Consider the following 23,407-nt stretch of genomic DNA (forward strand, 5'->3'; position numbering starts at 1 on the left):
AGCAAAAAGTAAATAGATCAATTTAATACGAGAAACACCAATTACGGTCAAAGTTAGACGCGTTAGACTAATACATATATACGTATTTCAAATAAAATCTCAGAAATATTACTGTATGCCGATTGCTTTCAGACTTTCGACACATAATCGATCTGAAATACTGCCAATCCCCCAAATTTAATTACAAGTTGATTTGATGCTTCTGACATTTTGAGAAACCTGTGAAGAACTCATTACGAAAAATATTATCGCAATCAAAAGTAAATAGAACTTTTCTCGAAAGATGATTTTTAGTGCGCGGAGTTACTCCAGTCGTATGTTTCTTACTTACTTCATCATATATTTAATAGTCGAAAGTTTAAGGCTGGGTCCACAAAACTAAGAGGCCCTAAACCGTAAAGTCGTAAGAAATTGATCAATCATAGTTGAACGCGAGAAAAATAATCGACTGTGATTGGTCAAATTCTTACGGCTTACGGCATCTTAAAGCAAGATTGTGGACCCAGTCTAATTTGATGTTATCTCTAATATTCATCTCTACCAATGACTGCGTTCTGTAAAAGAATAATATATGTAATTGATTCTATCCTTAATTCATTATTGGATCTAAGTGTATAGATTAATAATATTAAAGATCTTACAACAGTTGCAAAACTGCTGTTTTTACTGAAGCAATGTAGATTGAACTTTAATCTCGATTCAATTTAAGCAAAAACGTAAGGCGGTAAACTAATCGAACAATTACAGTAAAGAACGTAAGATAATACACTGAAAAAAAAATCTTAATTTTAAAGAAATATTTCTCTGCTCATATTTGAAAAAAACATTATTTCTGTTTTTACAAATAAAATAAATATCTTAATTTCAAAGATGGTTTTCATTGACCCAAGGAAATAATTTTTTAAAATAATTTAAATAAAATTTGAGCAAAAAATATTTCTTTCAAATGAAGATTTTTTCAGTAGAAGCAGGTCTAAAATGTGATTGCTTATTGTTTACGTTTATCCTGTTCTCAAGTTCTTTGTGTGTTATAGCTTTTATTCTTAATTCTTATATATAAAACTAGAAAAAGATGAAGAACAAGTCAAATCGAGATTAAAATTAATCTGTATTGTTGAAACCGGACACAAAGTCGATTACATTTAATAAATAGTCGCTCGCACCTATTAAAGGCGATAGAAACAGTCACGTAATCCGTGTACGATGTAGGAAGAAACTTTCATTTGTTTCACACTTCGTTAAAACAATATGATAATCTTGGTTGAATACATGAATACGTTTGGTGTTGCATTTTTATTATTGCCCTCGGTCTTAAAAGCAAATTGAGAGAGCTACTAGTAAAAGAAGGTATCCCAACCACGCATTCTGACACCGACTATACAATTTCTGGTTAACGGGAGTCTCCGGAGGCGGACAACGGTGGGTTCGCTGACGGATAGGAGAAAGGCTCCGTATGGCATGGCGATCAGCTGGTAGCAGCCGATGGCGTATTTCTATGAAATGTGCGTCGTAGAGCGCAATACCGCGAACGTAAAATTATCCTATAAAATTCTCCGCAAAAGTGTAACTTGCGTAAATCGTTTCAATTTTCTTTTTTTTTTTTTTTATGCTATCCGGAAATCTCAAAGGGGACAAAAAACTTTGCTGGAAATAATGTCAGGAATGAAAAACATACAAAGTAATGTAAACAACGTAAACAATACGAAACTGTCTTATCCACACTACGCATTGTTTAAATTTTAAGGATTGCGAATCGAGAATTAGAATTCAGCCAATCAGAAAGGAATAGATTAAAATGGAAATCATTTGATTGGTCAAATTCAGGCTAGTCTCGTGTGATTCAGCATTCAAATCGCTGCACAATTAAAGTCAGCAAACTATGTTTTTGCGGAATCTCCATAAATTCCGCCAAAGGATAAAGATTCTTCGAATTTTTTATTGCTATACTGAACTGTACTGGAAATTTCCTTTTCGCTTTCTCCAAATTTTAAACGTATATCTAGTACTTTAAATGCAAAGAGTGTATTTCGTATACTAGTTTAGCTATGAAAAATATATACTGAACCAAAACTATACGTAAATACAATAAAATATTTCTTCAATTAATGAAAATTGGTCCAATAAACTTTTAGATTATAAAATTATTACTAGAATTTATTGCAAGAATGAATATTTAATTATATAAATAAATTCAAGTTGTTGTATCAATGAATAATTGGACATTAATCAACATAAATAACATTAAGTCGAACATTGATTAATGAATTGATCATTGGACCAAAATTTTTCTGTGTTTTTTTTCATTTATTAGATTGAAATGAGATGAAATCAAAACGAGGAAATATTGGGTATTCGCTGATTTGTGAGAAATAACGTTGAATCGCAGAAAGTTAAGCTCCAACTGAGCACCGAAACTGACAAACTACTCGCGGGGGGGAGGAAAGATCCTACGATTTTTTATTCGGGACGCATCCGCGAGATTTCCTTTCTTCCGATGCAATTTAAATCGCCCCGCGTCGTCTGTTCGTATCGAAGATCGCCGTTTCACCGGCTGGTTTTGAAAACCGAACAAATCGAACTCGTGAAATGACGTGTAAAGCGTCATAAAGCGCATTTTCTCCCGCGAATTGATGACACGATTGTTGCGTTATCGACACGTAACAATATCGGGTAACGGTGTCCTGCGAAGGGACGACAACCTGCTCCGCGTTATCGTGTCGATCATGTCACCCGCCAGCTTCATTCGTAGGGTTTCATTCGTACTGCGTTCCGCGATGTATCGCGCGTGTCATTGTTTTCCAACTGTCGTGCCTGTGCATCATGATGGGGCAGCAGCGGCGTGCCGTTTCTGTTATTGGCCCACCGCCAATGAGTGAGCTGCCCATCGAACATCGACGTAGCCGGCTGTGCTATCGACCGTGCTTTATGCCACGAGATGGTTTCAAAAATTCACGCGTTTTCCAACCGCTCAAGCGAGATATCGCTTTCTCTCTCTCTCTCTCTCTCTCTCTCTCTCTCTTGCGCGCGCGCACGCTTTTTCTCATAGCTTCATTGGTTCTGGATACGCGAGGGATTGGATAGGGGAAACCCCCTGAGGCTCGTTATGTGTCTGTGAAGTTGTGGTACCCCATGTTTTTAAAAAAATGAAATTTTCGTCACGGTTCCGAGTATACCCCGAAGAGTTCTCGAGTTCCTACCTAAAATAGTTCCGATTGATTAATACAAAAAAAATTAAAAAACAAAAATTTGTGATGCCAACTTCGCAAAACGCATAACAAAAAATCACGATATTTTCTAAACTATTGGTCCTAATCTCTAACGCTTTGAACGCTATTAACTTTTGATTGAGAACTCTTGTGGAGTACTATCCAGAACTGTCGACAGAACTGTCGGCACCAACGGTTTAAGAGATATGATATTTCGTATGTCAATTTCTAACACCCGAGAGGTAAATATTTTTTAAAAGGTTCAGCAGTTCCGCCGACAGTTCTGGATAGCATATCTTGAGAGTTCTAACGAAAAGGTATTAACGCTCGAAGCGCTAGAATCAACAGTTCAAGAGATAAGAGAGATTTTTTGAAAGTCGGAGCATTTAACACCTGAGGATTAAAACATTTTTGAACGTTCTGACAGTTCTGTCGACAGTTCTGAATAGCATCCCAATAATTCTATTTATTAAAAGTTCTATTTATTATTCGTTCTAGTATTTAAAATGCTATAAGACTAATAGTTTGGAAGATATCGCGGAGATATTTTGGAGGTGTTTTGCATTTTGTAAAATTGGCACCATAAATTTTTCGTTAATTTACCGAAACTATTTTTCATTTTGAACAGGAACTCCAGAACTCTTAAGGGTGAATTTAGAACTGTACGAAAATTTAATTTTTTAAAATATATGTATAAAGTTGCATTTATTTATTTGCAAAAGAAATAATAGAAGAATTAACGCAGAATATCTCTTTTGTAATATAGGTATTTTTTCTAAAATTTTATTTAAATGGAACAAATATTACAATTGAAAAAGAAAAAGATCCCATTCTCAAGAGAAGCCAAGTAAATTTTCGGACGATTCAACATTTTTTATTAATATTCTTCAGCTTAAGATAGTTAATCTAAGTGACGTATTATTATTTAAAAACAAAGTTTTTATTAATATGCGACACGTTATTTTAAATAATGATAGTAATTTGTTATAACAAAATGATTAAAATAAAAAATGTACGTAGAGATAAGGTAGAGAGATTGACTCACATTTAACGCAACTTGGCGCAAGCTTAAAGTTTAAGGGTATGTTAAGTTAGCACCCCAACTATAGTACTCAGCAGTTCTGATTAGAGTTCCCACTTCCTTTTGACGAGACGAAGAGTTCCCTATAGTTAATAACAAGAGTTCCGCTCAATAAACATTTTTTTTACATTTTTTAAATTGGGGTGCTAACTTTTTATCGAATTTCGAGGTGGAATAGTTCTGAGCGGCTTAATAGCTTCAATTTGCGATTGTCTAGAGTTCCTGATATGTAAAAAAAATTAAAAATTTTTGAAAAATTAATTTTTAGATACAACAGTTCTGATGATAATTTCTGCTTCTTTTTAACGATACGAAGAGTTCTCTATGATTTTTAATGACATATGCGCTTAATAATAATTTTTTAATAATTTTTAAAAAATGGGGTGCAACTTTTTAACGAAATTCAAGGTCGCATAGTTCTGATCAGCTTAACAGAACTATTTTGTGAATACCTAGAGTTCTTGATACATAAAAAACATTTTTGAAATATAATAAAGTTTAAAAAAAATAGTGGAAATCTTTGAAAATTTTTTTTAGAGTACCGATTAGTTCTGAGTAGCGTTTCTTATAGTACTCGACGAGTTCTATCGAAAACTGTAAGGTGAAAAAGCGATTGGACCAACGGTTTGCAAGATACAGCGACATTTGTCGGAAGATCAACAATTTTAGAGTATATCTCGGAAACCATTGGTTCAATCGCTTTGAGCCCTGATACTTTTCGACAGAACTCGCCGAGAACTGTCCAGAACTCCGATCAGAACTACTCGGTACTCCCAAAAAATTTTGACTTCAAATTTTTTTCCAAGTCCCACGTCGAAAAATTTTTTGAGAGTACCGAGTAGTTCTGAGTAGCGTTTCTTATAGTTCTCGACGAGTTCTATCGAAAACTGTAAGGTGAAAAAGCGATTAGACCAACGGTTTGCAAGATACAGCGACATTTGTCAGAAGATCAACAATTTTTAAAGTGAGTATATCTCGGAAACCGTTGGTCCAATCGCTTTGAGCCCTGATACTTTTCGACAGAACTCGCCGAGAACTGTCCAGAACTCCGAACAGAACTACTCGGTACTCCCAAAAAATTTTCCGACGTGGGACTTGGAAAAAAATTTTTGATCAAAAATTTTTTGGGAGTACCGAGTAGTTCTGTTCGGAGTTCTGGACAGTTCTCGACGAGTTCTGTCGAAAAGTATCAGGGCTCAAAGCGATTGGACCAACGGTTTCTGAGATATACTTATTTAAAAATTGTATGATCTTACAAATGTAACAAATGTCGCTGTATCTTACAAACCGTTGGTCCAATCGCTTTTTCACCTTACAGTTTTCGATAGAACTCGTCGAGAACTATAAGAAACGCTACTCAGAACTACTCGGTACTCTCAAAAAATTTTCCGACGTGGGACTTGGAAAAAAATTTGAAGTCAAAATTTTTTGGGAGTACCGAGTAGTTCTGATCGGAGTTCTGGACAGTTCTCGGCGAGTTCTGTCGAAAAGTATCAGGGCTCAAAGCGATTGGACCAATGGTTTCCGAGATATACTCTAAAAATTGTTGATCTTCTGACAAATGTCGCTGTATCTTGCAAACCGTTGGTCCAATCGCTTTTTCACCTTACAGTTTTCGATAGAACTCGTCGAGTACTATAAGAAACGCAACTCAGAACTACTCGGTACTCTCAAAAAAATTTTCAAAGATTTCTACTATTTTTTTTAAACTTTATTATTCTTCAAAAATGTTTTTTATGTATCAAGAACTCTAGGTATTCACAAAATAGTTCTGTTAAGCTGATCAGAACTATGCGTCTTCGAATTTCGTTAAAAAGTTAGCACCCCATTTAAAAAAAATTATTAAAAAATGATTATTAAGCGCATATGTCATTAAAAATCATAGAGAACTCTTCGTATCGTCAAGAAGAAGCAGAAATTATCATCAGAACTATTGTATCTAAAAATTAATTTTTCAAATAATTTTTCAAAAATTTTCAATTTTTTTTAATATTCGAAAATTTTTGTTACATATCAGGAACTCTAGGCAATCGCAAATTGAAGCTATTAAGCCGCTCAGAACTATTCCACCTCGAAATTCGATAAAAAGTTAGCACCCCATTTTTGAAAAATGTAAAAAAAAATGTTTATTGAGCGGAACTCTTGTTATTAACTATAGGGAACTCTTCGTCTCGTCAAAAGGAAGTGGGAACTCTAATCACAACTCTTGAGTACTATAGTTGGGGTTGCTAACTTAACATACCCAAAGTTTAATGTGCTGTTGTTGTTGCCTCTTGTAAAGATTGTTATAAATGTAAGTTTTTAATTAATATTCAAGCATGAAAATGTTAACGTATTTTTTTAATTTTCAAACGAAAAAATTTTAAGTTAAAGGAAAGGTTTCTAATTCATGGAATTCAGTGAAACGCATCGCTTAGTCTCAGAATTCAAATATTATATATAATTTTAGAAGAAAAGATTGAACTTAATCTATATAAAGTTAATAAATAAAACCAAAATTAACATTAAGATTGAAATTATATTCAAAATATACTCAATTGACTCAATTTTTTATTCTTTTTTTGTAATAATCAACATTCGTGATTTAACACAAATTTCCGCGCAAATCAGAGCATATTCAAGACATGAAATTCCTATCTGAATGTTCACGTATTGCATACGTATTATAACTGTTAATTATTTGAGAAACAATTCAAACAATTATTGTCAGTTATCAATTATTATTGTTACTTGTCAAACATTGATGTATCAAACCACTATTATATTATCTAATTGTTGCAAAATAATGCAGTTTCTGAAGTTTCTCGAATAACCGCAATAGCTACTAACACGCGAATATTTTAACAGGAAACATCCTTTTACGGTGTTATCCTCGATATGTCAAGTTCATATGCTAAGCATTTATGACTATATTTACTCTATATATTTATATTTTTTTAAAGTAAATTCTCACACTAACACTAAAGTGTGATAATTGAGCCACTCTTTTTCAAAAGAACTGGCTCAATTTTCAATCTTATTAAAAATAATGAGCCTTCTACAATAAGCCATAGATCATAAATTATAAGTCATAAGCTATAGAAATGGATCATTCACAGTCGTCAATTTTTAGTTCTGATTTATGACTTATGGCTTAATTATTGTAGAAGGTCTATAAGATTTCACTCTTTTTAAAGTAAGATTTATTCTGAACTTTATAAAAAAGGTTTATTAAAAATTCAATAATCCTTAAATTGAATTGATTCAATTTTCACACTATTCCTTTCTTATATAACGATCGGCTCTTATGCAACGCTTCACTCTTTTTATACTTTTATCTCATAATCGTTAGATCCATTGATCTAATAAATACATTCTACCCGTTTATCTCAACTTGGCTTCAACTTATTGACTGGCGGCGAATTGAGCTTTCACGCCCAATTTGATCTGTCTGGCAATTGACATTGTGAGGGATCTTACGAAACAATTCGTAACGTACATCTCTCATTATTATAATAATTATTGCGCTATGAGCTATAATTACTTAGGCTGATAAGCGAGCGAGTCGGCTCTTATCGATGGGCAGATCTTATCGGCGTACGATCCGTCCGACATGCGCACAGCGCGCAACACGTGCACGCAGTATAATTCTGGCGTTGATGCGTAACTGGTAGAGCTTAATTACGAGTAAATGTGAAAGTGATTAATGCGACAATTACGCGTCAATAGCGAATACATGAGGAAAACGATGTTACAGAAGCCGATGTTGAATCGTCGCATTGCGAAACAAAATGTTTACGATATCTGCATGTAGAGAAAAACAAATATAAACATTATCCCAACTTCTTATTTCCATAAATTGAACATATGAAATTCTCTTATTTTTCCACATCGCTATTTTATCCTTATTAATATTTTACACGTGTTAATATTTTACCTACGTTTTCCATCGTGTTTTTAGAAATATAATTTCATTACAATTTTCTCCTGTGGATAGACAGATATCCACGTGGTAACGTCGCGGCGTCGCGATAATTGAGAATAATGAAATGACAACTCGCGCACGCTGTCTCACGTGTCGCTCAACGCATTGATGCTCATCGTATTTACCGTCAATGAAATTGTATTAAACGATTCAATAATTTTACTTCATTCTCTTATATTTCGGTTTTGAATCAATATTCGTGAATTTTTATGAGTCTATAGCTTAATTCCTCGTTCATTAAAACACGTGTTTATATTGTATGATTGAAAACCATGATTGACAATCGTAAAACTGATCATACTTTTTCTTTTTTTTTTTTTAGGGCAAGGTCGAGTATCTTGTCAAATGGAAAGGATGGAGCAAAAAGTGAGTACGAAATCGAAAAATTGTTATTAAATAGATTGACGTTCGTAACTGGAATAATTTCTCTCGTATTTTAGATACAACACGTGGGAGCCGGAAGAAAATATTTTAGACGTCAGATTAATCGAATTGTACGAAGAAAGCCAAAAAGGTACAGATGTACCCACCAGAAGGCCAAGGCGAAGGGATACTAGATATAGCGTAAGAATATATTTCTTCTTTGTACAAATACTTGTCTGTTTCAAATGAATGACTTTAATAGTCATTAAAATGGAGCAAGGTATCATAATTAAATCAACAGTAATTTATTTAAAACAGAAAAGTTTTCTTATCCATTCGTAATCTCTAACGGTGTTTTATAGATCACTTTACTCATTACATTAAATTGAGCATTAGTTATGTCTAACAATTTACAATTAATATATAAAAATTAATATACGAAGAAATTGTCAAGTATGTTTTTTATAAAAAAAAAAGAGATTTATTTATCATTAATACTTTATAAATACAGAACATATTCTATTTTTAGGTAGTATGGGGAAATATTTAGATGATTTTAATTAAAAACATTTTAATTAAAAATGTTGTTACAAATAATATACATATGTAATTGATTAATATGTAACATATGTAAATAATTAACAAATAGTATATATGTATATAACAAGGTTATATACTATATGTACCTATATATAATTTATATGGTATTATGTTTTTAGTACCAAGATAACTCAAGAGATCATTTATCACTTCCTCATTACACTGAATCACTTTAATAGCTCAGTATCTTGGCAAATTTTATGGTGTTCTTCGCTAATTATAGCTGTTCATAAAATCTTTCTTCATTTTGTGTAAAATAGTTGTAATTTAAACTTAAAAGTTAACACGATCATAAAATTGTATTGTAGAGACGTGTTTTTTGCATACAATTTAATCTACGACAATCTTCATTTTTAGGAACAACTGTCTAATCTTGTTGTCGATGAGGAACCTGGCGGAGACGAAAGGGTAGGCGAAGACAGTCAAGATGAATCGACGACGGGCAGCACTTCAGCATCTCGTTTAAATCCAGTAGCCCCTGATGAGGATACTCTCCCAAGTTCCTTAGACAGTCATGAGTCGCCAGAATTGGCATCAACGTTCAGCGTTGATTCCGACAGTTCAGCCAGTAGTATGGACTTACCCTTATTGCCTAGAAAAGAACGTATGAAAAGGAAGGCAGAGGTCCTTAGTCGATCTGGCAAGATTGGAGTAACTATTACCACGAGTAGTCCTAGTAGTGGCAGTAGTAGCCCACCTCCGAGCAAAGTTCCTCGGTTATTGCCTTTGAAAAACAACCCCACAAATCCGTCTTATGTAAGTTTCAATAATTATTGTATATAGCAACTTATTACCATTGCGTTGAACGCCACTAAAATTAAATTACAATACGGATGACTTTCAAATTAATTAATGTTGCAGCAGAAAATTAAACATCTGATTGATACATAAAAACTTTACATGCATACATAAATTGCAATCCATTTAGATTCTAAAAAGATGATAAAAAGTGTTACTAATGGATACACAAAAGTTTTTAAAAGGGATATAGTTAAAAATATCAATCATGGCACTTTGATATCGTTGTATCTTTTTGATTGATATAAAAGCAAGAATCTTACACTTTACATTACAGAGTCACAAAGCGAACGGACAAAATCAAAGAAGGCCGTCGTCCTCCAGCGTAAAATCGACACCGGAAGAACCTCTGCCGGCAGTACCGACGACACCGGCGCCCGCAGTACAGGACAAAAAGCGTCCCGAAGCTGATGTACCTCATGGTCCGCCACCCTCTCTTCCGCGTGCACCACCAACACCGCTGTCTGCTCAGATAGATACTAATTTGGAACAAGTTACTACAAAGAAGAAGCAATTATCGGAGCAAAAGCAAGACAAATCGAATGGCGCAGTTGCTACTGACAAAGCAAACGGTCACAAATCACCCAGCCCCACGGACTCTTACACTAATAATAATAGGTTACCCACTGTGAATGGACATCATAGCCCTAATAATAATAATAACAATAATAACAACAATAACAACAATAATAGTTCAAACGTCAAACAAACAGAGATTCCGAAATCAGAGATTTTCGTTCCACTCACGAATCCCGGCACGGATTATTGGCACGCGAGGAACCCCGTGGCGGATCAAGTGTTTATTACAGACGTTACTGTTAATCTGAAGACCGTTACCATCAGGGAATGCAAGACTGAAAAGGGTTTTTTTCGAGAGAGGGATCCTAAGGAAACCCTTTGAGCTTCAAGAATCCTATCACCTTTGGTAGTCCTGGAACGGATTCGCTCTAAGCTGTATTGAATCACAATGTGTAAATATAAATTATTTTCATTCGTTGGATGTTAAAGCGAGGATGTAATCAGGATACCAAGCAAATTAAACCTTTGTCTTGTGATATATGAAGACGTCACATATTATCGCAATAAAAATCGCGAAAGTATCACGTAAAGATCTGTACAATCTTGGAGAACCAATTGGAATCCCAAGAATATCGAACAGACGTTGAAACAAAGGTCAGACCTCACTGTATGATCCGCGATTTGTTTTTCTAAACTGAAAATTGATCATTGTGCCCAGACAGATCGTTGTATACGATTCTGTGTAAATTGATTGTAAAGACTAGACAATGTCGGTTCATTACCGAGAATACATCATACCTGCTATCATGATATATTTTAAAATGCTTGGTAGATTTTAACTACACGCTAAAGATCTGGAAGACATTAGAGGATAATATATCTTCTAGTTGATTTTATTATTTGCTTGTCTTAGAACGCGCGCTAAGAGAATGCTATAACGTAAAAATCTTCAACTTTCGTTTTTACACTACGGGATATATATTATATACACGAGATATATCTAGGAAAAAAAATATTTTTCTAATTCATTTTTAGAATACTGAAACTGCTTCGTGGAAGTGATTTGGGGGGAGACGTTCCGAGTTATTTTGAAGGGACAAAAACGATTTTCAACGTGTTACAATGTTGTATCCTGTTCATCGGTGAATATTTTGCTACATGCTGGAAAATAGAGTATCGCGAAAGAAAAATGTGTGAATTATATTTTGAATGTACGTAAGAAAATGTATGATTCAAGCGATTACAAAATGTTATTCGATTTGAAGGAAAACAATTGCGCACAGTATTTTCAACCACTATCAGTGGTGATGCGTTTTTTTTTTATTTGAGTTCAACTAACTCGCGATACACCCGTTTGATGACAAATGCATTTCCATGCCGTCGAATACTTCGTTCGATTTTGTGTATATTTTTACTTCGTATATAACTAATCATTTTTATTTAGTGTAGAAAATCCTTGCATATGTCAATCGTGACAGTTCCGCGAGATTATTGCATATCTCTTAGTGAATGTATTTTATTTGTAGATTTCGATCGTCAAGTATCACCAAATAAGAAGATGATAAGGCGCGTTGTAAATTAGTACAACAATCCAAATCTGATTATATTCAATATCTGATTATGTTTACACACTATTCGGCATACTGTTATCTCGTTTTAGCGATGCTGCATGATGCATTAGACGCACTTTTAATCATATCATTTACATTGATCAATCTTCTCATTATCATTGTTCCGTTTACAGTGCGTTATCAATTTTTTCCCATGGTAAATGCTCCTATTACATTAGAACTTAAGATTCACTCAAGGCTTAGGTTTTATAATAATAAATGATGATTTTATTCTCTGACTCGTGAGACAAAAATCTATAAGATCTCAGAAAGATAAATAGTTGAAATAAATTTACAGTTTGACAATTTTAAACTTTTTTTCTCTTGATATGAATTGAAGAGATAACATACTATTTTAGAATACAGTATCACGTTTTCTCTTGTCTTATATTTTTATCTTATTTATATTATTATTATTTTCTTTGATTGTTTTCCTTATCGAAGATTGATCTTTACTCCAATTGTCACATGACGTTCCCTGATTATTATTGTAGATCTCTTTGAGTGTAATTTTTATACGGAGCAAATCTTAATTGCGATGTAGGAACCAGAAACCACGTAAGAAAGAATAAAGAATTCCATTCAAGCAATTATTGAATTTAATTCGAAAATGAAATTTGTGTGAAAAATAATGAAAGGAAATATATTTCCTTTCATCAATAAACTAATAATTTTCTTTCTTTATGCTGATATAATAGAACATTCTATTATATGTTTTAAGTAAATTAACTATAGTTTCGTTTTATTAGGTGACCAAGTACAAGTGACAATGATGTTTGCGCTTATTTGCGAATGAATAAAATGTTTGATACATGTGCTTCTTTTTTTACGTATTTATAGGGACAGAGATTTAAAATTGGCAAAATTAAACCAGTGCTTCAATTCTTGCTTTGGAGCTCTTGTATGTATTAAACACGTACAGCATCGCTAGAGTGCGATGCGGTCGGTTGCTTGGTGGAACAGAAAATTACAATATGGTAGGGTCCCTGCTGTGGATAGTGTTATGTTAAAGAAAAAAAGTTTCTCAAGTTAAATATATATTAAACGCGTAAGATTTAATATGTATTTAACATTCGTAATACGTGTTAAATTTAAATATATATACGTTGCTTATTTATTGTAATTAATACGAGAATTTTTAGGTTTCGTCCTTAATGTAGCTGTAATTAGAATGTATTATATGTGCGGTGTGTTTTATTTGTGAATGTGTTCGACAAGACGTTATTTCCTGCGTTAAGTACGATTTACTGCGTCATCGCGTATCTCAATGATCATTGGGATCCAATGAGGTTTTAGAGAAATTTATCAAAAAAGGAAATTCCGACGATTTCTCTTGGAAAACGGATAAAAGAGATGTATCTATCTGCGTGTTTGTTCCTTTTGTTTTTGAACGGGGGGCCATTCGCGTAAGATTTAAATTGGCACATTTGTTACAATTATCATTGCGGAAGATTGAAGTATACATTTCAACTGTTATGTAATGTAAACCACTGTATATATTCACATAGAAAACGTTTCCTGTAAAAAGAAAATTGTACATACATAGTTTGAACGAAACTTGTACGTCATGGCGAGCAAAGCACGTGTGAGAAGGATGGCTTATATAAATTTTTGAATTATCAGTTGTACATAGATAAAGAGAGACGCGGAAACTCCCTCTCCCCCCCTACCCCTTTAGTTGTAAATGTAAAATTGCAACTAATAGATTTATAGAGAAAAAAAAAAAAAGAGAGGAATCCTTTTCTTAGCTTTAGAACTTCAAGATAGACTGTGCGCGTACCTTCGATATTGTTTCTGTACTTATAAATATATTCAGACTACTTATACTGATAAAGGAGAAAAAAAAAAGGTGAAAAGGGAGCTGAAAAAAGACATGAAACGATAACGCAGTGACTACGCAGGCATATACGATACGTGAACCCCGGTAGTACCAAATTCAACGGTAATTTTAGTTCTGTCTGGTACAGATTCCTTATATTTCAATAAAATCTCTACTTGAAGTCAGACTGTTTCTAGATCCTAGATCTCTTCCTCGCGAATCTCAATGGCACTTGCATGCCATAGTCATATGTCTGCCTTGTATATATAGTATAATAATTGAACATAACTCGGACATAATAATTGTACATAACTTGTCTTTTTAAGCCATGAGCTTTAATGATTTTGAGTGAGCTAAACTTGGATGTGCGATTACGAAGAGTAAAACGTTAGTTTTCATTTATTTCTCTTATACAGCTATTAATTAGTTAATAATAAAAAGACTTTATAAATATATAAAAAAATAATTTTAAAAAGTTTTTTATCGACCTTATATATATTTTTTTTTACATAGAGGAATATTTTATATATGTATAGACTAAAAAATTTACGAAGGCAATTGGGAAATCTGTCTCATAGCAGCTGCAGGCTGCAAGGAATAAATTGATGTGAATCAGGTATTACGTACATAAAAATTAATAAATATTCTCAGCTCATATAAAATTAAAAATTATAAAAAATAAGTATACTTACATACATATATACGAATTACGTAATTTGTCCACTTGAGGGCGCTTCCTGCGGTAATTTGCACATATCGGATTCCGGAAAATGCTGAATGTTGATCACATGTGATATCATCACAAAATTGAATTAGGTTATATCAGCTAGCGAAATTTCGGAGAAATGCGAAAGAAATATGAGTGAACGCGCTTGTGGTATCATAACAAATGGCCATCATACTGATATCGTTTTAAAATCCTACAGGTAAGTTATGAATATAGTTTTTAGGAAAGGATTTTGTTTATCACGCCGTCTCATTTCCGTTTTTACAGCAATCGAACGTTACTAATCGTAACGCACTTCGAAAAGTTTGGGACATTACTGATGATAAATCGTGAATCCGCTGCGAATGGTTACAATAGCGATGTATTCACAATAAAGTAAGTAATGACATAATTGCAACAATTATGTAGTTATAATAATCATAGTATAATGATTATCATAATATATAATGTAATAACTACAATAAACTATACATTAATAACAGAAGTCAAAAGCTTGAAATTAACCAATCACAGTTGAATGCAAGAAGAATAATTGATTATAACTGATTATAACCAATTTCTAGTTTGTGCTTTCTGATTTATTAGATACTAATGGTTTATTGTAGAATGTGCCTAACAATTTCTCAGTTGCTTAAGCTGTGATAAAAAACTGTCACACAATAAAGTAGCAATTTGTAAGCAATCAGTTGAATATAACAAAAATAATCGACCATGACTGGTTAATTTCTTACGGCTTACGAATTGCGACTCTGTTGTGTAACAGACCAAAGTCTTGTGAGCAAACAAAGCTATGAAGCATTTAATGGACCAATCAGAAGAAAGAATTTTACAAATTGACTGATCAAAAAATACTGTAAAGCATTTATAGCATCGTATTAACTATATTGTTGAAGTACCTGGAAAACGCGTGTTATTCTCTCATTTAAGGGAAGCTTGACTCTCATCCTATAGTTGCTTAATTTTAATAAAAATTTACAGGACAGTCTTTGGCAATGAGAATAATGACACTGATCTAGCTGCTAGATACATAGCACAGCAAATTAACATTGAGAAACCATTACTGTTGTCAATAGCACTAAAAGATTATGACTTGGATACTTTGAAATCCATTGTTGCTGCTATAAATCAGATAAAACCATGGTAATATAACATTAATCAAATTCATCATGAGCTTAATCTTTGGTCAACTTGTTATTGGTCCACCTGGTAGTGGAAAAACGACATATTGCAATGCAATGTCCAAATTTTTGAAGTCCATTGGAAGAAAAGTGGCTGTTATCAATATCGGTATGTTAATTCAATACCTTTATTCTATACTATTATAATGTGTGTGTGTCGATATCAGTTATGCAGATATGATGTGGTAAAAAAAGCTATAACTGTGACTATAATAATACTGACATGGTATTAAGAATTACAGGATAAAAGTATAGTTGTGCTTTTTTCCTGAAGTTTAAGAATAAATTTAAGCAAACAATTGCCATATTTTAGATCCGGCAAATGAAAATATGGAGTATACTCCAGCAGCAAATATATCTGAATTAATTAAACATGATGAGGTCATGACACATTTTGGTCTTGGACCAAATGGAGCTTTAGTTTACTGTATGGAATTTTTAGAAATCAATGTCAAATGGCTCATCACAAAAGTTTTAAATTTAAAGGATCATTATCTTATTTTTGATTGTCCTGGTCAAGTGAGTTGTTTTTTATTTCTTGAATTATTTTTTGTATCTTATATCTATACGATTCTAAATAATATGTCATTGATGCATTAGGTTGAATTATATACACATCATAAATCAATAAGTCAGATAGCGAAAAAATTAAACCAAAATTTAGTGAGATTATGCAGCGTACATCTTGTGGATTCGCATCATTGTAGCGATCCTGGTAGATATTATACATTTGCTCGAATTAATTAAATAAACTAACCATTGTTACAAATTGCTAATCATTGTTTATATATTTAGGAAAATATCTGTCCTCTCTAATTCTTTGCACAACAGTGATGTTACAAATAGGCTTGCCTCATGTAAATATAATGACAAAGTTCGATGAGATGAAAAAGTTCAGTGATCGCCTAGCATTCAATATAGATTTTTACACTGAAGTACTGGATTTAAATTATCTGTTGGAGCAATTGGATGAAAATCCCTTTACTGCAAAGTAAGTTAAGTATAATTAAATAAAATTATTTTTTAAAACTGAAATACGAAGAAAGCTATATATATATATATATATATTTATTTTTTTATAGGTACAAAAAACTTAATACTGCACTAGTATCAATAATCGAAGACTATAGTCTCGTTAGTTTTATACCGTTGGATGTTACCAACAAAGCATTGTTGCTACAAGTGAAGAATGCAATAGATAAAGCTAATGGATATGTTTTCGGTGGCAATGAGCCGCAAGACATACAAACGTTACTCGCATGTGCAGTAGGAGCGGTCAATGAAACTGAAAAGATGTCAACATTGGATGAATATTTATGAACATTATCACTTTAAAGTGATTCTAATATACATCTATATTACATTCGTTTTCATATAAGAATATCTTGACATAATTTTTATTATGTTTATAAATAATAAATGCCATGTAATTGATAAAAGTGTTATTGTTACGTGTATTTTCAATCCAATTGATTAACGAAAATTTGCGCTAGATCATCGTAGTCGTAGACTCTTTTTAAAAACGTGTCCGTAAGTTTTAAACCGGAAATAGTCTGTAAAAAAACGATATTTAATCAAATGCATTAAAATGCACCCTCGTAATTCCCGTAAATAAATTACTCACGATAATGCCTGTATCTAATGTAATGAAGCAAAGAGGTATGTCCATGGAAGCTCCAGGTTTCAAAGTGCCAATTGTTGTGTCAGACATCCCACACCAAGCTATGGAATTATTTGACTCTAAACTCAGTAATAACTCCATACTTCTTTCTCTGTAGAAAGAAATGTAAGAATTGTTATTATATTCACGATAATTCTGTGTATTTTTGCACTGCAATCACACTTACGAAGTATTTATTATATGACATGTACAATTAACTGGTTCTTCAAGATAAGCCTTTAAAGGAATATCCTTTATGATAACCCTCAGATCTCCATACTCAGGTGCCTGAGACAAACCAATTATGTTAATGCATTATTTTATACACAACTTTTATATATACTCATTGAAGAATAGTTTAACATACCATTCTCTGCAACTGACTCGTTTGCAATCTTCCTCTTTCTCCCAAATTACTTCTCCACACAATATCCAATTTGCCAATATTTGTTGCATTTTGCATCATTTTCGGATCTTTTAACAAGCTTGACTGTGGTTTTAAACAATACAGATATTGTCTACTACAGCCTGTATCTAATAAATTTACACTTCCATAGATGGAGTCTCCCTCGTCGTTTGTATTTAATGTAGTTACTAAAATATGACACGTTTAAGGCTCTAAAACCAGTATTTATAGTCACTTATTTCAAGTAGTTTATTTATAGTTCTTATTTCAAGACCGTCTTATATATTTAACACCTGAAGATGCTAATATATCTCTTTGATTGGCTTATAACATCTTAAATATAAGAACTATAAATACACGCCTTAATCAACATTACAATCAATAAAAACTTACCGCTAAATAAGTGGGACGATTCAAGTGCAACTTTTTCTAAGCAAATGGGCCCAGCTGTTAGATTTTGAATTTGTGCTTCAAGGTATACCTCATCTGACTTTAATAAATATTATCAATGAAAATATCAGAGTAACACAAATAAGAATATAATATTAATTTAACTGAATACTTGAGTATTACCTCTGCGTTATAAAATTTAGTCTTCACGTCAAGTGGTTTAACTACCTGGAACTTGAAATATTTTCTAAACGACAGTGGAGGTCCAACTTGATTTGTATAAGACACTTCACAAACTAATCTAAAAGTACAAGAAAAATATATTTTCCATTTGAAAGAAGAAATTAATTTTTTTATATAGAAACTTATAAATATCCTTACATATGTGTACCTATTTCCTTAACTTCATGATGAATTACTTCATCTACCGTACTATCAGGTGCTAATTCTTTTCCTTCTAAGTTATTGCTGGAGAGAGGAATTACTTGTGTACTCGTTTGTAAATCTGCCTATGAAATATAGACACATATAATATTAGAAATGCAAATTGATGTCACATAAAATTATTTAAGATAAAACCTTAATGTGTAATTTGGACTTACTTTTACAGTAACATTTTTTGCCACTTGATTACTGCCATTGTGAACAGATAAATAACTAGAGAATATCTCTCCTAAATATATATTTCTGAAATAATATAAATATCGATTTCAATATTTATGGAAATATATGTGACTTTTCTTGAGAATTACGTGAAGAAAAATTCTTCAGCAAAAGACATACCCAAAACTTTGAGGCAATACCATAAACTGTCCTACAGCGAGTGCCTCCATACCTTGCAACGTCGTGCAATCGTTCTTCAGTTCATTATTCAATGTATTACCTGGCAAATCTGTAGAATCACATGTGACAACCATGGGACTAGCCAGGGTAGGTCGTGTCAATCTCATCACTGTAAAAAATAATTTATTTCATAATTTCATTAATGGATATAATCTCTTGCATACCATTTCTCTAATTAAAAAATTATTATATATATATATTAAACAATAATACTCCTTATCTATGTAGAACATAGAAGTTACAAGATATAAAAAAATGTCATTATAACTTTGTCAATAAAAATATCAAATAAAGTCATGATGACGTTCTTCTGATATCATATGATTTCTGTGTTCCACCTGGATAGTCCAAAATACTGAAATGCAATATAATTCTTACTGCTTCGTGATATATTACCTTTCAAAGCTAACAAATGTTCACTCTTCGCCTTGACTTCCATTCTTACTATATAAATCACGAAAGAAACATTAAACAAACACGGTTATATTATTTAAAAACTATCCGTAGACCACAGTATCAAATTAATGTTACTTCAGAAACCTAACCTGATCTAACATTGCGACTGATTGCGACTGGACCAGTGCGTCGCTGCTTCACGCCACACTGCCGCCGATAAATTCAAAATTATTCGCCGATTCCGCCGCCGTTGATTTAATTTCTGCCGAAAATGAAAATCGGCGCATCGATTTTATCGACAGTTTCGCAAAATATAAATATTTATATTTATATTTAGGGAAACTGTAAGGCCACTACGAGCCGGGCGAGGATATCGCGAATAGACGAATTGTAGAACATCGCGATACGAAAATGTCGAATGAATCGAGCGACAGCTATTTTACTATGTTAAACACAGGCGAGGAAGAACGAAAATTGTTAGAAGATATTGAAACCAGAATAAAACGGTGTGAGCCGATAAGTGCGCGAATTAAACGTATCAAGATAATGCGTAAGTTTTTAGAACAAATAAGTCCGATCAATTCAGATGATGACTACGACGAAGAAGAGGATCAGAAGAAGTCAGAAGAAGAAATGATTAACGAAATACACCAATATATGACGAAGTCAAATCAACATCGAGGGATCGCCTTTCGAGAGACATTAACCGATGAAAATAATCAACCAATATGCAAGATAGCAGCGACAATCCACGTACAGGATCTGGTCAAATATTCTGATCCGAATCAAAGGCCCTCATATCGAATTATTATCGATATTGTTGGCGAAACAGTGAATTGCTACGTGCAACACATTAACGCCGCAGAAACAAAAAATTTGCGTCAATTAAATCAAAGTCTGATAAATCAGGAGAGTGAGGAAGTTACAATCCAATCGCAAATGGAACAAAATCTTACGCCAAACGAAACAGCATCAAACCAAAATAATACAGCGGCGTTGACTGAGTCATATGTGATGCAAGCATTAACACCGTTGACGCCAAAAGTACTTCCAAAAATTAATACTTCGCCGGAAATACATAAAGACCGTCTCGCAGGACATATAGAAGCGTTAAAGGTTTTATAGTAAACAAAACTCGATCTACAATTGCGTAAACGTAGTTGTAGTTGTAAAAATTGATCAATTATAGTTGAATATATGAGGAGAATATTCAACTGTGATTGAAGGATTTTTACAACTACGATTACTTACAACTACGTTCACGCAATTGTAGATCAGGCTTAAATCTCCGTCGACGGAATCGGCTAATATCTACGATTTCGAGGCATCGTCAAGTTCCAAGGAAAACGATGTGAGGGACGAAACATGTACGCCCATGAAGAAGCGCAAGCAAAATAGACGATCCAAGTTCCAAGAAATCAAACGAACAAGAGGACGACCCAAGAAGATTTAACAACTCAATCCATACACCAATCGCGCAAGGAAATGAAATTAACATCGCAAGAGCAACTGGTGACGTGCGGTACATCGATAAGTTTGCACCGGTAAGTGCTCTATTTCCTGCTACGCATAAAACATCGCAGGCGAGAAGTATGCGACCGCCTTCAATAAATTATTGGAAGGACAGTTGCAATGTGTCTTGTTATGAGTGATCGCTTAAACATTTGCCATAATAATATATAGATACTCACCTCGTCGGAGATCCATGGTAAGAACACGACGATGATGTCGACAGTTGTAAGAAGAAACGAGCAGGGAATACCGGACAGGCAGAGCAGCTGGATCTGTAAAAATGTAAATTAAGATAAAAAAATAGAGATAAATTTTAAAATATTGTACAAGAAAAGAAAAAAATATCTACTTGTGTTAAAATAATTTCATTGGTATGAAGATTGGTAGTGAAGCTCAAAAAAGAGCAGAAATTTATAAATATTAAAGTTTACAATAATTTTAATTAATTTTTTTATTAGCTCCGTTGAGCGTAAAAACATATTTTTGATTAATTTTATAAGTTGACGCGACAAAAGCGAAGCTCGGTTGAGCTTATTAAAAATATTTAATTTTGAAAACAAATTTTTTATAATTTTTTATGATTTTATTTATGCACGGAAACAAGAAAGAATCACCCGCGTAGAAGCACAGCATGTTTCGATTTTCCAGCTCGATAAAGCTAATTATAAAACCACGATAATTTATTTTTATTTCAAAGCAGGTTCGGGACATGTATTTCAAAGATATTGGCACGCTATGCGGCCGATGAGAGTCAGTGAGCTGAGGGGAGCTCGCGAGATTGAATTTAATTGACTCGCGACGATATACGAGGTATAAATCCTCATAATGCGTAAAAAAAGGCGGAAAGTGCGTACGACTTTGGTGCGTAAATATTAAGTTATTTGTTAAGAAAAGTTTTGTATAGTTATATATTTTCTTTTTGATATTCTAGTGTGAATTTGTTACATTGTAATATTGATAAATAGTGTTACATTATATAATTATATTTTCTTTTGATAATTTTATAATAAAATTTTATTAAAATATATCGAACGTGACGATTATTTGCAAACATCCCAGCCAAGAGATATAATTTCAAGGACAATCGGAGAATCCAAGGAACAAAGAGAAGGCTGAGGATGATCGACATATTTCCTTCATTATTAATTGGTTAAATAAGGTGGCGACAGAAATATTACAACGAAAAGTAAGTCAACTACAAAATATAATTAAATAAATAATACGGGCCAGTCACAGTAATATTGGGTGAGAACATTTCGGTGACGTATGATAGTCCAACAATATATCAAAGAAGGGCCTGGCTTCGTGGCTTATTAAATACAAATAGTCATTATACAATGTTCCGTATCTCGCACCTAATAGCGTGAAATTTACTGGTTAAATATTAATTATTTTGAGAGAGAGAGAGAGAGAGAGAGAGAGAGAGAGAATGGTGATAGGACCACATGCGTAAAATTAATTAACTTATTAAAAGATTTCAGAACAAAGGATTTCGATTGCATTGAATTCGTCAGTATTGAATCAGAAAATTGAGCGCGAGTATGCGTAGATTTCATAGGTCGGTAACGAAAAACGATCAAGTGTCGGTAGAATATGTATGATAAAGCTCGTGGCACGGTAAAGCATAGCGGAAGTGAACAGAAAAATCGCAAATTAATAAAATTATAATTAAAGAAACGAATGACAAACAAGATTAAAGCGCGAGTGAATACAAATTCCGATTGAAATAAAATAATATACATATAAATAGCTTAAATTAGCTAGGGATAAATTAAAGTGCGAGTCGAAAAACGAACATAATTAAACAAACGTGTAGAATCTGTGCAAAAACAGAAATAAAGTAAAATTAAATGTATACAGGACTCTTAGTACTCAAAATATAATAAACAGGTAAAAGGCCGCAATAAAAATCAAACATCTAAAATTAAAAATTGAATCAATGCTAATATATTAACATATAACTATATAAAAAAATGAAAAGATTGAAGATTAACACAAAAATTGAACATTAATAAAATTGTGCAATGCGTTGGATAAATACATGAATCATGACATGACATGTTTCGGCCTCTGGTTTTGGCCTTCCTTAGATATACAATATTTAGAAACGCAGTAAAACATTCTACCTTATAATCCTGGAGGTCAAGAATGTGACGAGGATGAGGAGTGCTTGAGGTACATCCTAAAAATTCGCCACAAATCCTCGATCCTGATCCCGATGGAAATCTGAAAAAGAAAAAATTATTAAAATCAAAATGTAATAAAGTGCAAAAATGTAAATTGTCAAAAATAAAGATACATAATAAAAGAAATAAAATATTAGTAGAATATAGTA

At 32.9% G+C, this 23,407-nt stretch overlaps 3 protein-coding genes across 4 annotated transcripts in view; 2 read left to right on the top strand and 1 right to left on the bottom strand.

Moving 5' to 3' along the window:
• Positions 1-10,991, top strand: part of LOC108773740 (polycomb group protein Pc) — a 17,197-nt gene extending 6,206 nt beyond the window's left edge. Inside the window, exons 3-6 of the mRNA XM_018539656.1 lie at positions 8,574-8,617; positions 8,692-8,815; positions 9,572-9,970; positions 10,290-10,991. Of these exons, the coding sequence (XP_018395158.1) occupies positions 8,574-8,617; positions 8,692-8,815; positions 9,572-9,970; positions 10,290-10,913 (1,191 nt within the window). The 3' untranslated portion in view covers positions 10,914-10,991. The remainder of the gene's footprint in view (positions 1-8,573; positions 8,618-8,691; positions 8,816-9,571; positions 9,971-10,289) is intronic.
• A 3,747-nt stretch (positions 10,992-14,738) lies between these two features.
• On the top strand, positions 14,739-17,205 carry LOC108773739 (GPN-loop GTPase 2). 2 transcript variants are annotated; one of them, XM_018539654.1, is made up of 7 exons: positions 14,739-14,886; positions 14,955-15,062; positions 15,666-15,974; positions 16,179-16,384; positions 16,466-16,580; positions 16,661-16,856; positions 16,948-17,205. In XM_018539654.1, the coding sequence occupies exons 3-7, from the start codon at positions 15,854-15,856 to the stop codon at positions 17,183-17,185; spliced, it is 876 nt and encodes a 291-aa protein (XP_018395156.1). In that variant the 5' UTR covers positions 14,739-14,886; positions 14,955-15,062; positions 15,666-15,853; the 3' UTR covers positions 17,186-17,205. The 2 variants fall into 2 exon arrangements, with proteins under 2 accessions (XP_018395156.1, XP_018395157.1); XM_018539655.1 differs by lacking the exons at positions 14,739-14,886; positions 14,955-15,062 and having other exon boundaries at positions 15,538-15,974.
• A 79-nt stretch (positions 17,206-17,284) lies between these two features.
• LOC108773738 (trafficking protein particle complex subunit 13) lies at positions 17,285-19,635 on the bottom strand. The gene is made up of 10 exons (XM_018539653.1): positions 19,561-19,635; positions 19,105-19,273; positions 18,924-19,008; positions 18,703-18,830; positions 18,505-18,622; positions 18,325-18,421; positions 17,893-18,119; positions 17,713-17,813; positions 17,490-17,637; positions 17,285-17,418 (listed from the first exon to the last, which is right to left on the bottom strand). The coding sequence occupies exons 1-10, from the start codon at positions 19,601-19,603 to the stop codon at positions 17,326-17,328; spliced, it is 1,209 nt and encodes a 402-aa protein (XP_018395155.1). The 5' UTR covers positions 19,604-19,635; the 3' UTR covers positions 17,285-17,325.
• Positions 19,636-23,407: the final 3,772 nt, after the last annotated feature.

Source organism: Cyphomyrmex costatus, unplaced genomic scaffold (genome assembly GCF_001594065.2).
Source record: "Cyphomyrmex costatus isolate MS0001 unplaced genomic scaffold, Ccosl1.0 scaffold219, whole genome shotgun sequence".
NCBI lineage: Eukaryota > Metazoa > Arthropoda > Insecta > Hymenoptera > Formicidae > Cyphomyrmex > Cyphomyrmex costatus.

Coding starts and splice junctions, on each gene's coding strand:
- LOC108773739 (XM_018539654.1), top strand. CDS start 15,854: ATGAGCTTAATCTTTGGTCAACTTGTTATTGGTCCACCTGGTAGTGGA. Junction 16,385..16,465: donor TTTTTGATTGTCCTGGTCAA/GTGAGTTGTTTT, acceptor TTGATGCATTAG/GTTGAATTATATACACATCA. Junction 16,581..16,660: donor GCATCATTGTAGCGATCCTG/GTAGATATTATA, acceptor TTATATATTTAG/GAAAATATCTGTCCTCTCTA.
- LOC108773738 (XM_018539653.1), bottom strand. CDS start 19,603: ATGGAAGTCAAGGCGAAGAGTGAACATTTGTTAGCTTTGAAAG. Junction 18,831..18,923: donor CAAAAAATGTTACTGTAAAA/GTAAGTCCAAAT, acceptor TATATTTCATAG/GCAGATTTACAAACGAGTAC. Junction 18,623..18,702: donor AAGGAAATAGGTACACATAT/GTAAGGATATTT, acceptor TTGTACTTTTAG/ATTAGTTTGTGAAGTGTCTT.